The following is a 12,849-nucleotide window of genomic DNA, read 5'->3' on the forward strand; positions in this document are numbered from 1 at the left end:
CTCTGACTTCCTTTGTGTTTCTTCCACTGCTTTCTGAAAGAGTGATGAAAGTCTTGAAATATTGCTGAACACAGCAATCATTTACAGTGAGACAAATGCATCAGAACGAGTCCCATTCATCTCACTCTGTTGTTTCTAGAATACTGTTTCTGGTCACATACAATTCTAACTCCACTTCATAATAAGAAATACTAAGTTTTTTACTCTACTATGAGTTTTTGAAGTAGATCTGTTGCACACAGTACTAATACAAATCTGTTGTTACATACTTACAGCTCCAGTGAGCAGCTCCAGACCCGTGAATGAAAGATTATTTGGTTCTGCTGCAACAAACTGAGGAATTGTGATGAAACTGAAGTTTATGAGGAATGAGAAGATGTTGAAAGTTAGCAGCCACTTCAAGAAAATAAAATAAGAAAGAACACTTGTTCCAAACTCGGCACCGATGACCTTCAGAGTCTTGTACTGTAACTGCAGTAGGTGAAAATATTCTGACAAGCTATTTCCAAATCGCCGAAACGACTGAAGTGCAAAAGAAGAGAGAGATCAATCTCAGCAAGCAGCCTTAAACAGGACTCAAGTTCACATAATAAAGCCTCACATTCTTTACAGTTCTGTTTTGATGATAAGAACAAATTTCTCTCACCACCTGCACCATAAGATGCCCAACTGTTGTTCCTAAGTGCTACATAATGCAAATCATTATTAATGAAGACTACAGCAATTAACAGCTTCTTTGGTAAGTAACATAAAGCCAGATACCAGATACCTCTGCAGGCAGTGATAACATTGCAGCTATTGTGACTGACAGAAGTTTCTGACACTTACCACTGCTATTCCCTGCAGACACTGTGTACAGCAGGAAAGTTGAGTACTGCGGTGCCTTGATTTTTTTGTTATTTCTTTAAGAACTTTATTCCTGTGGAAGAGCAGGACAGGAGATGACAAGTATTATAGTATGAGTTGTAATTAAAACAAGAGGACAAAGAAGCTGTTGGAAATAGTGTTTCATACACATCCATATGAAGAAAGTTAAAAAAAAACCATGGAGATGTTCTGCTGGTTCTTTTTCTACTAGCTGATACCATGGCTCTTGTGTCCATGCTATGACAGCATGTTCTAACCTCTGTACATTATCACTCTGGGAACAAAACTTCAATATATTCTGTGAGGACACAAAACGATGGTTGAGACTATTTGCTCTCTTCTCAGTTTTCAGTGGCCAACATCCAGTTTCCTTTGAAAAGAAATCACAACCATAATCAAATCTCAAGGTCTTGATTTTTATATTACCATGAGAGATTCTTCTCATCCAGAGAAAGGACAATGAAACATCTTTAAATTATTTCCCCTTGCAAGACGTTAACTTTTTAGAAGTGTATTAAAAAATACTTTCAGTTCTTCCAAAGTGACAAACCGAAGCTGAGCCCATGGCAAACATCCACACTTGATAGTTAGACGTCAAAAGTACAATGTTTGTAAAACTAAACAGATAAATTTTTATTTTTACCTGATCTCTCTCTTTTTTTTCATGGTCTCTGGCATCTTCTGGATTGCTTTGATCCTTTCACTGGGGGACATACTTGCAAGATTTCCAACTAAAGTTTCCTCTGCATAAAACCCATGGGAAAAAAAATCAAGTATTTGGGATAATAATAGAGTAATAATTAGACAAAACCTGAAGTGGATATAACAACATTCCCCATTTTCACTGTTACTAAGGTGTAGCAAGTTCTGAGACTTAATACTACTCCCCAAGAATATCCTTAGCTCCATCAGTATTCTAATACAGATGTAAGTAGTACAATATTGAATGTTAAAACCAAATATCACTTGTCTGATGCTTGTTTAATGTTCATACAAAGAGCTGCAATACAAAGGAGAACAAAAAGCTGTCAAACTCCAAGATTCTTGTTTATTGCTTTATCGCTCTTGGATAGTTTCATTTCTATGATGCTGCGTACTGGCTTGATAGCCAAACTTTTCTTTATTCTATAATTTTAGTTTCTGTTTCTGCCCAAACTTTGCACTACCTATGAAACAGGCAGAACTGTATTACTTGACAATCAGGCTGGTTTTGCATAGTTGGAATTTGATGCTAATTCCAGACACAGTGGCTGAAAACAATCCATTAGCTGGTCAAATAAATCCTAATAAAGAGATTAGCTTTTCTGTCTACAATTTAACACATTCAGACTGCAATGTGCTTCATTTATCATGGGATTTTAATGTGATAGTAAAGTATAAAGGATGTATCACTAGTGTTAACACAAAACCAAGTTGTTCCCGTAACAACAGAAAGACTGCACATGCAGTTCTGGTGATAAACCAGGAACGGTATCAACCACACCATCTTGTGCAAGATGCTATTTAATATTGAACCACGCTTAGCTAAACTCCTACCTTCTTTCCACACTGGATTTGTTTCAAACACACTGGAAGAAGTCATGAAGATCTCATCCTGTGGTCTTCTGTCGCGTCTCCGAATAAAGCTATCTAAATAACAAGCACTGGTCAGTAAGCCCAGATACACCTGACAAATTGACTTAATAAATTTGAATTTTGAAACAACTTAAAAGTATAACCTTCAATCTCACTACCTGCATGCAAACATATACTCCCCCATTCACTTCTTTCCTGGGCATGCTTGACAACCATATGCAGTTTTTCAGATACATTCTGGAAGAGAGGTACTGAGCCCAGCCTTGAGCTTCATGGAAAACTAGGTCATCTAACCCATTCATAAATGTGCACATTGATCGTTCAAGACTTTCTTCTAGAAGACAGGTCCTTTCTTTAAAAATCCTTACATTGACTTCAGAGGGATTGTTTTAGAATCACAACCATGCTGAATAAGTTGTATGTATCAGACTCCCATTTCCCTGGAGCCAAAATGGAACTGTTCTTTCAACCTTCTTTCATGCAATTATTCGAACACTAGTGACTATATTCCTTAAATGCATCTGCCTTCCAGCTATGAAGCAGATGAGTTTAGCCACAGCTTTCCTTGCCTTGCCTTCCCAGTAAGCTCATGGACAATCTGTGCAATGCTACATCCGTCTTTTGAACTTAACCTTCTGGTGTGGAAGGCTGCAAATGACTACTGCATCTGCTAGTTGATGCACATGGTACAGGCTCCTTCACCATATTTACTATTTAGATCTAATGGCTCCTTAACATTAGTGTCAATTGCACTTTAAGACAACTTCCTTTGTAGCAATTAAAAAGAATCAGAAAAACATCTGTGCCTCCTCAGCTACTTCTTGAGCTGTCAGCACCCAGACATTTCTCCTATCAGATATTAAAAGTCATATGTGATAGTTAATGTTTGGAAATGCCCTATCTCTGTGGTAACTCACTGAGTGAAGCATTTCCAGGTTCCAGAAAAGAACTCCTAGTTACATTCCAAAAGCAGCAGACAGAAACTGAACTGATTGTAACAGAAAAATTACACAGTATGGTTAAGAACAGTTCCTGCCCAGAACATGAACAATAAATCACTATAGCAGCCTAAATCAGAAGTCAGATTGTTCTATTCCAGACCCCTTGTATTTTAATGAGTATAAATCTATAATAATAATAATTAGAGTCTAGAACTTGCACAGAGACAATATAGCGGAAAATTCACTAAACAGTTTCAAAAATGCATCCTGTCCTCCCCTTATTTTCTCCTCTATAAGTCTGTTTTATGTTGGCTCACTTATAGGGAGTTTGGGTTAAAATGGGTAAGCATTACATATTTCATTGCTCAAGAAAAAACGATCACCTTCCGGAAGATACTGAAAAATTCAGCTACAACAATGTAAGATAGTAACAGAGAATTTCTGTTTCATGGTTCCTTTTATTACTTGAATATCTTCATATCTGAACCAGAAGGCTTTTAAATATTTACTATTTTATGGAGGGTGAGACTAACACTCAATATCTTGACACACTATGATCCTTATACCTTACCTTCTGATTTATTGGAAATGCTGTGAGTATAAGGACTATGGAAGGTAGAAGGTGGACTGTATGCCAGTTCTGGCTCAGGCTCAAAGGAAAGATTATCTGTTGAAGGGAGTCAGAATTATACAGAAAGTTGTATACTGCTATGGATTATCTACACACACAGAACATCAGCCCTATTGACCAAACACAGCTGTACTGAAAAGACAACAATATAACCCATTAGCAAAACTCTTATATCTCAGTCCAGTGTACATCCTAGTACTTAATGATTTATTCAGTCCACACTAGTCAGTATTTATTGATCTGTTAATACAACAGACAGTCCATGGGTCTGTTAATGTAACACCCGAACTAATTCTAGGGAGAAAAAGGGAAAACCCCCCACTGCCACCATGTAGAAATACATAGAGTTGAGCTTTCCAGAGCTACAGGACTCTCTCAGGACATTATCTGTTTCATTGTTTCTGTAAGCTATTTATACAAGAAATTACATACCCGTGGAACTTCCATATGGACTTCTGCTTAGGACATTAACTCGTGGTAAACCTTCACTGTATTCAGAGCCATGTCTCATGGAGGCCATTGGTATGGCCAGAGGGTAATTCTGTCCTCTTCTGCTGTGTTCTCCATAGGAACCGGGTAGTGAAGAATCATAAGGGGCTTGGTAAGAGAACACATTCTCTTGAGAACTCCTCCTGTGTGAGCAACAAAAAAGAACACTCAAAGTGGCACAAAAATTCTGAATAGGTATCCTTACTCATTGTTGCCTGTTATCGTCAAATTTGAGTACTTTATAAAGAAAACTGATACTGAGAGGTATTTTGTATTTAGAACTCCAACACCATTATTCCAATTTGGTCATTAACCGAATCAGAAAGACTGAAACTTTTCTCCACTTGAAGTTAGCTTGGATTATACCTACACAGGAATAAGTGCTTGGAAAAATGAGGACATCCAAGGCTATAGCACACTGTGAAAATTACTGGAACTAAAAAATATCCATGACATTGTACCGTAAATACTAAGATACATTAGGCTGATAAATTCACCTAACAGGTAAAAAGCAGACATGCTATTTCTCTTGAATGCCACCTTCCTGATAACAGTTTTAAAAATCTGTGTCTGAGAATGCAAGCATAAAGGAGGCATTAAAAGAATTCCACAAATTAAAATTCTGGAGAAGAAGCTTCTCCTGCATATAAATAGAGAATTTAATATGGCACAATCACAACAGCAAAATTAAACAAACTCACCTTCTATCAATTTCCAGTGTCTCTGACAAATGGTAGTCTGGATTTTCAAAGGCTTCATTGTAATGATAAGACATGACAAGTCGTTGGGTTGAGAGACGAAATACTCCTTGTTTTCGCCTCTACTGCTTCATTAATATGTTCATGGGGAGACTGATTACAGACCTAATTCCAAAACAGTTGCATGCACATACAAAAAGAAAAGAAAGTTCCTTTCAGCACCTGGGTTAGGGGATTTTGCCACCCTGCTAACAAATTACAAATGAAACAGTATAAATCAGAAACAGTTCTAACTTAGTGCTATTTACTCTCAGTAAATTGGGGTCCAACAGAAGTTGCAGGTAAAATGGGAACTGATGTTTCTCTATAGTAAGCTCTCCACAAAACTAAGGAACAGGAGTGCTGCATGGTGTTCTGCCCAACACTAACAACAAAGCCAGGTTTTAGAAGCATGGTGAAACATGAAGAATTGTCTTAGGAAGAAAATTTTCTCCGAGTACTACGTTTCCAAAGAGAAGGTGAAGTCTGCCCTCGTTCTTAAGTAGCAGTGGCATCTCTAAGCCTTAGTTGTAAATAAGGGACTCACTGCAGCACTGCTATGCATAGAGCTGACATTATTTAGAGACCCCACTCTTAATGAGGGCTCTTCTAATAACTTAATGTCTTGATCCTATAAATAGGTTTGGTTTTAGCTTTATTTCTCACAGAGTGCTCCACTTCAATCTTAAGCAAACCAGACTTGGTCAGGGTTTAATGAACAGAAGTCCAGGTAACTCAGTGAAAAGGGAACTTTACATTAGAAAAACAAAATCAAAATTTAACAGGAGTTTCTTGCAATTAATCAAAGTCATACTCAAAACTAAAAAGGAAGCCATTTTTAGCATTTGTTCTTAAAGACACCACAGCAAGTTTGATCAACTGGCAAGCTCTTCAACAGGGAAAAGAAGGAAAAAAAGAAAGCCAAACAATAAAGGATGTGTCTGGAAGAACCCATCAGACCCTGCTTTTATCTCAGCTCCACTCCCAGGAAAGCAGAGCTGAATCTCATTTAACAGTACAGTCTCAGCCAACTTCTCTGACTGTAGCAGTTTTTATTTGTGATTTCTACTGCAGCAAAGGAAGTATCCCATGAAGAAAAGTATCTTCAAAATGGATAATTATATAGTGTCCCATTTCTGAAGGCTTGTCAGAATCTTCTCGTTTTTGCCAAAAGCAGCTCTGAAATTACTCTTGTCATTTATACACCTAAACATCTTGGAAGACAGTGTAAGATCTTGCAGTGTGACACAGTTGTAAAACACTGCCCAGGTTTTGCACACTGATTTGCAAAGAGATTTGCACATAAACACAGGTAGTTGGTTGAATTTGAAGTCCCACATTTTCATAAGAACATTGCTTACACATGCATTACAGCCTGATCAAGCCTGCTATGAGGCCCACATCTTCAGCAAACATTCATTAAAAAGCATACCAGGTAATCTGACTATACGGTGCATCGCCCATCCCTTCTGTAAACAGTGGAATGTGATTACTGCCAACAAGAAACTACATAGTCTCCCCTAGGTGAAATGTGTGTTTTTTCAGGCAGTTTCACACCTCTAGGGACAGAGCAAATTTCTCATGTATTCAGAAAAGTACTTAGCAGAGCCTCCTGCTCTTCTCTCAAAATAAAACCAACAAGCACCCCAGGAATCTAAGCCTCTTACACAGAAATCACAGGAAGTTTAAATCTCCCGAGAGGTAGGTTTTATTTGACAGAAACCACTTAGCTCTTGATGATCTTTGGAGAACTAGCTTAGAATATATCTGAAGTTTTATACAAACTCTTCAGGAATTTGTGCATTCTGTCCTTACACTCCATTAAAAAGCATGGAAACGATTCTTGAAAAAGGTAATCATGGACCTCTGCAAATACGTGTTTGGAAAACCATTTTCCCCTATAAAAGTGTTTTACATTTCAAACTGTAATGAAAAGCTCAAGAGGAAAAGATTACTCAAGGGAAGACAATTGTTAGACAATTCCCTTTGAAGACTGTGCAAAATTAATTTCTCTATTTTTTAACTGGTTTCCCAGAAATTCAACTTACTTGGACTCAGCCATCCAGAAAGCTGGGAAGCCTGCCAGCAAGGCAGCTGGAAAGCTGAGCACTGATCTCAACAGTGCCTCCTCTTCATTCAAACTAGTTTGAACGAAGATAATGCAAGATAGTTTGATGGAAATGTATGGGTTGTGTAGAATCAGTGTTACCCTGAAGCAAGCTGGTAGGAAGCATCAGACAGTTCTATCAACCAACTTCCTAGAGTGCAACCCACCAGAAGAAGCAGGTCAACCTGGCTAAAAAACATCCATCACTTCTTTCTCTTACTCATTTTAAAGATCTCTAAGCATATCTGTGAAGGCTTGCTAAGACACCCAGATAAGCCCAAGACAGACTGTCTATTGGTTCCTTCATTATCCACTTTATTCCTTTGAGTCTTAAGATGAGCTTCATGACAGGGTTACTATAAGAATCCACAGGGACATCTACCTTCTATGACTGAACCAGCCTCTGAAGCTGGTTCTTTCTCCACTCATGATATTTTAAGCATTTTAAGTAAACTCAAGCTGAAGGCACTTGGAGCATGCAAGAACATGAACACACATAACCCATATGTTTCTTGACTGTGGGTGTAGTTACTCAAAGATCACTATGCCACCTGTAAAGGTGTGTATGAGCATAGATGCTCTGGATGTACAGCTGGCATGCCAAAGGTTTACACATCACACACCAATCTACCCACTTCCTCCATCCCAAGACCAAAGACTGCGAGAAAGTCTTCTTCGCAAATCAGATGCCTACATTATAGGTTTAGTTTGGGGTTTGATGGACTGGCAGTTTATAGATTTCTGACCAATCTTAATTCATTGGAAAGAACCTGAAACAGGTAATGCTCAAGCTAAACCATCTGTTTCTTTTTTCTGACCTATGATGGAATGCAGTAAACAACAGCTCCAGGAAAAGCTTTGATGTTTAGACTTAGCTATCCCTTTAAAAAGTAAAGGAAAAAAATAGCTGGATGAGAGAGATTATTTGTGAAAGACAGAAAGCAGGATCTTGACAAATCTTCCCTTTGTAAAGTGGTGTCCATTTGTTAGATGACATTTTAGATCTCAGCAAGCAACTAGATAAATATTGTGTTCCTCCTCTGGGGAAGTGAAGGGTTTAAGGTCTGTGTGTTTAGCAATCATAGATATGTAAATAAGTTACAGGATAGGTGGGAGTGAGTGCTTTCCACTTAAATCATCCACACACTGTAATGATATAGAACAGGAAACTCCAAGCAGTGCAGACTCATAGATCTGGATCATTTCCCAGAAAAACAACTGCCTTCACGTCATAGAGCAACAGCCTTGAAAAAAAAATCTGGGTTAGTTTCATCCATTCCTGCACAGGTATTTCTCTGCTATAGCCACTAATCCTCATTTAGAATATAAATCAAACAAACATGAATGCCTTGCTAAAGTAGCACTTTGACCTGGTATCAAGTTTCAGGAAAGACACTTAGACCTTCAAGTCATTTACCTGTAATCCCTCAGTAAAAAAGGTTACATAGAAGTATATTCTACTTACACAAATCATGAAGAGGAATGGAAACAGCGTGTTCCAGAATTACCTCATATTTGACTTAATGGTATTGAATTAAGGGAATAAAACTCAGGGAAGAACCGATTCAGAAGTTGAATGTGCTCTGTTTCCATAAATATCTTTCCATTTTGTAGCATACAACTAGACAGGACTTTACTTTTACCCAAGTTATTTTTATTCATTAATCCATGTCCTGTTTAACATGTCCCACACAGCTTCATACTGAAAAAAATCAGATTGATTTCTGGAAGCCAAAAGTGAGTTTGAGACATACCAGAGTTAAAACCAGACTGCACACTGCATCAGCAACCAGGTTCCAGTATTGACCACTATTCTTCAACTATCTCAATCCCAATAGTTTCAGCACCCCTGCAACAAACCAGTAAAACCTCTCAGAAAATCTAAAGAACCTGTGAATTGACATTAATCCAACACTATGCTCAAGTAAACCTGATTGTGAATTGACGTATTAGCAACGAAACAAATGTGACTCACACACGGAAATGAAAGTCACTTACCTTTTATGCATATTGCCACAGTACCCAATCTGCACTAACAAACATCTCCTACCAGCCTTGCATTGTGTTTTTATTGATGTTAGCAGGGTCAATTATAGGAGCCAATATAAACTTTGCTATTTTAGACCTTCAATTTTAGCAATGTAAATTGTGCCTGTGCTATTAAAGATCTTTCCAGTGAATGTTGTCATCGTAGCACTAAAGACTCATCTGTTTACTACTGCATAGGCAAAGGACAGAAAACCAAACTGAGGAGTGACAGAATCCCCATTACGGTCTCCCAACAGCTTGTTGGGTCTTGAGCTCACAAAGGAATGTAGTTCCTAGACCTATAGTATAGTGCTACCGACCAGAGTTCAGATCCCATCCTCCCCGTCCCCCAGGCCTTCTTAGTAAGACTGGGGTGCAGAGAACAGCCAGGTAGGGTGGCAGAAGGCAGCAGAATGGTGTCTGTCTGACACGTGGAACATCTGACCGTGGGATTATCTCTGCCCTCAGCTGGCTGCTCCCTGGTGTAAACTCCAGCTATTGCTTCAGTATCATGAGCTCTGCTCCTTATTTGCTCTTTATCCAGTTCTTGCACCTACTCACTTGTTTGCCTTGTCCTTTCCATTTAACATTCCTCTTGCAATCCCCCATTCCCATATGGTTAAGACAACAATATTTCCATCCTGTTCACTTTGTTTGCAAGTTATATCTTTTCTATCACCTGTGGCTGCTTAGACAAGGCTCTGAGGACTGCCAACTACTTTGTTTGCAGTGTCTCAAACAGGGTTCTATTTCTTCACCTGAGTTTAGACACCTTTATTATAAACATGCTCCCAAAATATTCAAAAAATCATTACAACATATAGTTGTATTTTAGCATCCAGTAAAGTATCATAAAGACGCGCAACACACCTCTGAGTTTTTGCTTAACAAGAGTGGATGAAAGTCTAGATACTTCATTAATTCTGTGAAATTCACAGTACTCTCCCTAACCTACCACACAAATCCCTGCTTCTCCACCCAAAAGGCCTCATGGGATCACAATTCTTAAGGACTGAAGTACATATCACAGTGATTTTGCATTACCTAATCCTTTCCCCAGAGACCACTTGGAGAGCAAGTCTTTTTTTATTTGCTGCTTGGTTGCTTTTATTTTCTTAACTGTGACCACAAGTTGCAAACTTAAGCCATTAGGAAAATTATGAGCATTGGGTAAAGAGGAACAATCAGGGATATATAACTACTAAAATTAGAAATAGTGAACTGAAGAGTAAGAACAGTGTATATGACAGAGAGAGGAAAAATTAACAAGGTTAAGAAACCATGAAGAGAACTCTGTATTATTTTCTTAACACTTGAAAAACATTACCTACCTCAGTCTGACCATTAAGAGCTAAAAAAAGGCTAAGGCAAGAATCACTTCATATCAGTGCAAGTCAGTCCTAGGACTCAATCTGCAAACTGCAGACTATCACCTTTGCATAGAACAGGACTAAATCTTGCTCTGTAAAACAATTTTTTAAGTCTGTCTATTTACCAACATTAGTGGCTACTTGTATTTGAAGGAAATGACTAGTTACCAAAAAACACAAAGCAGTTTTTGAGCACCTCCCTGGTATTAGTTTTGTGCTATTGATAATGATTACTAGAACAGTTCAAACATTTTGCCTTAAAAGAAAGCTTTGTTTATTCTGTGTCTGCAATGGATACCTATTCAGTTTAAATGCAACCATCAAATTACACTTTAATGAGCAGTATCAGTTACAGGAGCCTCATTCATAGGTTCAACTGGAAAAGCTTACAAAAACTACACATACGGTCATTTCAGATGACAAACAGGGATTTGAAGCTACACAATGTTGTTGAACTAAATAAAGGGCGTTGGTGTTTTTTGTCATTTCTAGCTTAACTTCCTGCTAGTGTATTGTCATCTCATTACTATTTGCACAAGCAGCATTTAAGACAACCCTGAGGGAACACAAAAGCTATCCACAGTATTCTGGCAGAACAATGGAGAAGCTAGAAAATGCCTGGAGAGAACCAGTCAGAGGAAAAGACAACCAGTTTTGCCACTGGTTTCCCCTAACTCTTCCAAATTCCTACATGCAGTTTTCAAATTGCTGGTAAATAATTTCACATAAAGACTTTTTGTTTTGTTTTGTTTTTTTTCTTTTCAGACAAAATACAGGTACATTAAAACATAGTGTAACATGTTAGAAATTTAAGGTTCTATTCTACAATGAACATACAGAAGCTATGGTCTATACAAGTCACAACTAGAAGCTTTTCCACAAAAATGTGAATGGGGACATCACTGTAGAGTGCCAGCTCCTGTAATAACAGCCCAAACAGCTGTAGCACACCACTTTACCACTTTTCATGGCAAGAATAGAAGTCCTTCCAATGAGTTTATTCTGAGAGGGGGGAAATCAAGAACAAAAACCTCCAAACACCTGAAAGCAATTGTTTTGGGTGGAGTGCTGACATTTCAGCCTAAAACAGCTGCCATTTTAACTACCTTGCTTAGCACAGGCAGTCCACTGCTGTCCTTATCCCACACCAGTGCTGCGTCATATGGGCAGGGACTGACATAGCACCCACACTTCAACTATCACACCTTGAATGTGGCTCTAGAGTTATTAAGTGGGTGCTGCTGCTACTACAGAGAGCGGGCTCAGGCTGCTGTTGGTCTCAGGCCAGGTAGAGAAGACTATAGTGACACTAGGTCAGTGGAAGCAGAAGTTAGCATAGCTCCCATTTAATGCCATGGCTGCTTGCAGGTTTAACTAATGGAGCATTACTAAGGCACAGAGACTCAGCAATAAAATCGTGGCTTTTAGATGTATATTTAATCTCCTGCATAAAAACATTTCAACTTTTGTAGGTTAGGATGTAAAGGAAAAATAATAATAAAAAAAATAGTGCTGAGGCTAAATAGTAAGCCTATGTGTTTTGAGGATGTGACAGGATGACTGACCACAACGAACATTACTATTTAAACCTGAGAGTTTTCACACCTATTTAATACAAAAGTACTTCTGGCTTTCCATCACTTATAGTAACATACAAAACTCGCAACCTGCCACTTGGAAAATGCAGTGTCACATTCATTCACCAACTAGCAGACTCCAACATGCAACTTATACCAAAATAAAGCAGATGTCCCGCTGGAAGGTGGTGATCACAGCAAGGCTGGTGCAATACCTCGCAGACTGAAGTGTGGCACAGTGGATGAATACATCGGGGAAAGACATGGCTGTCAATTCCCTCATGGGACTCACCCTTCCAACTGAAGATCAGAAGCTCGTATTTGACTAACGGGGCGACAAAGCTGTGAGGTACCTCACCGCAGGGTTGACACCAATGTCAGGGCTATGCACCGCTCAGACAGCAGCAGCCGTGCACACCAGAGCACGCGTGCAGTCCAGCCCTAACAGTTCTACCACTCTGAAGTAACTAAACTGTTAAAGTGCCGTCGGCAGCCAGGCAGCTCGAGTGACTCCTCCAGGCCAGGTG

The 12,849-nt window shown here is 38.8% G+C and overlaps 1 protein-coding gene across 1 annotated transcript in view; it reads right to left on the bottom strand.

Annotated features, from left to right (window-relative positions):
* The window catches only part of TMC5 (transmembrane channel-like 5), a gene marked incomplete at its 3' end in the record, with an annotated part of 14,513 nt that extends 9,235 nt beyond the window's left edge, over window positions 1-5,278 (bottom strand). The window contains exons 1-7 of the mRNA XM_010016655.1: window positions 5,205-5,278; window positions 4,447-4,646; window positions 3,955-4,050; window positions 2,404-2,496; window positions 1,511-1,610; window positions 829-919; window positions 274-522 (exon numbers count right to left, since the gene is read on the bottom strand). Of these exons, the coding sequence (XP_010014957.1) occupies window positions 274-522; window positions 829-919; window positions 1,511-1,610; window positions 2,404-2,496; window positions 3,955-4,050; window positions 4,447-4,646; window positions 5,205-5,278 (903 nt within the window). The remainder of the gene's footprint in view (window positions 1-273; window positions 523-828; window positions 920-1,510; window positions 1,611-2,403; window positions 2,497-3,954; window positions 4,051-4,446; window positions 4,647-5,204) is intronic.
* Window positions 5,279-12,849: the final 7,571 nt, after the last annotated feature.

Source organism: Nestor notabilis, unplaced genomic scaffold (genome assembly GCF_000696875.1).
Source record: "Nestor notabilis isolate BGI_N333 unplaced genomic scaffold, ASM69687v1 scaffold35286, whole genome shotgun sequence".
Classification (NCBI taxonomy): domain Eukaryota; kingdom Metazoa; phylum Chordata; class Aves; order Psittaciformes; family Psittacidae; genus Nestor; species Nestor notabilis.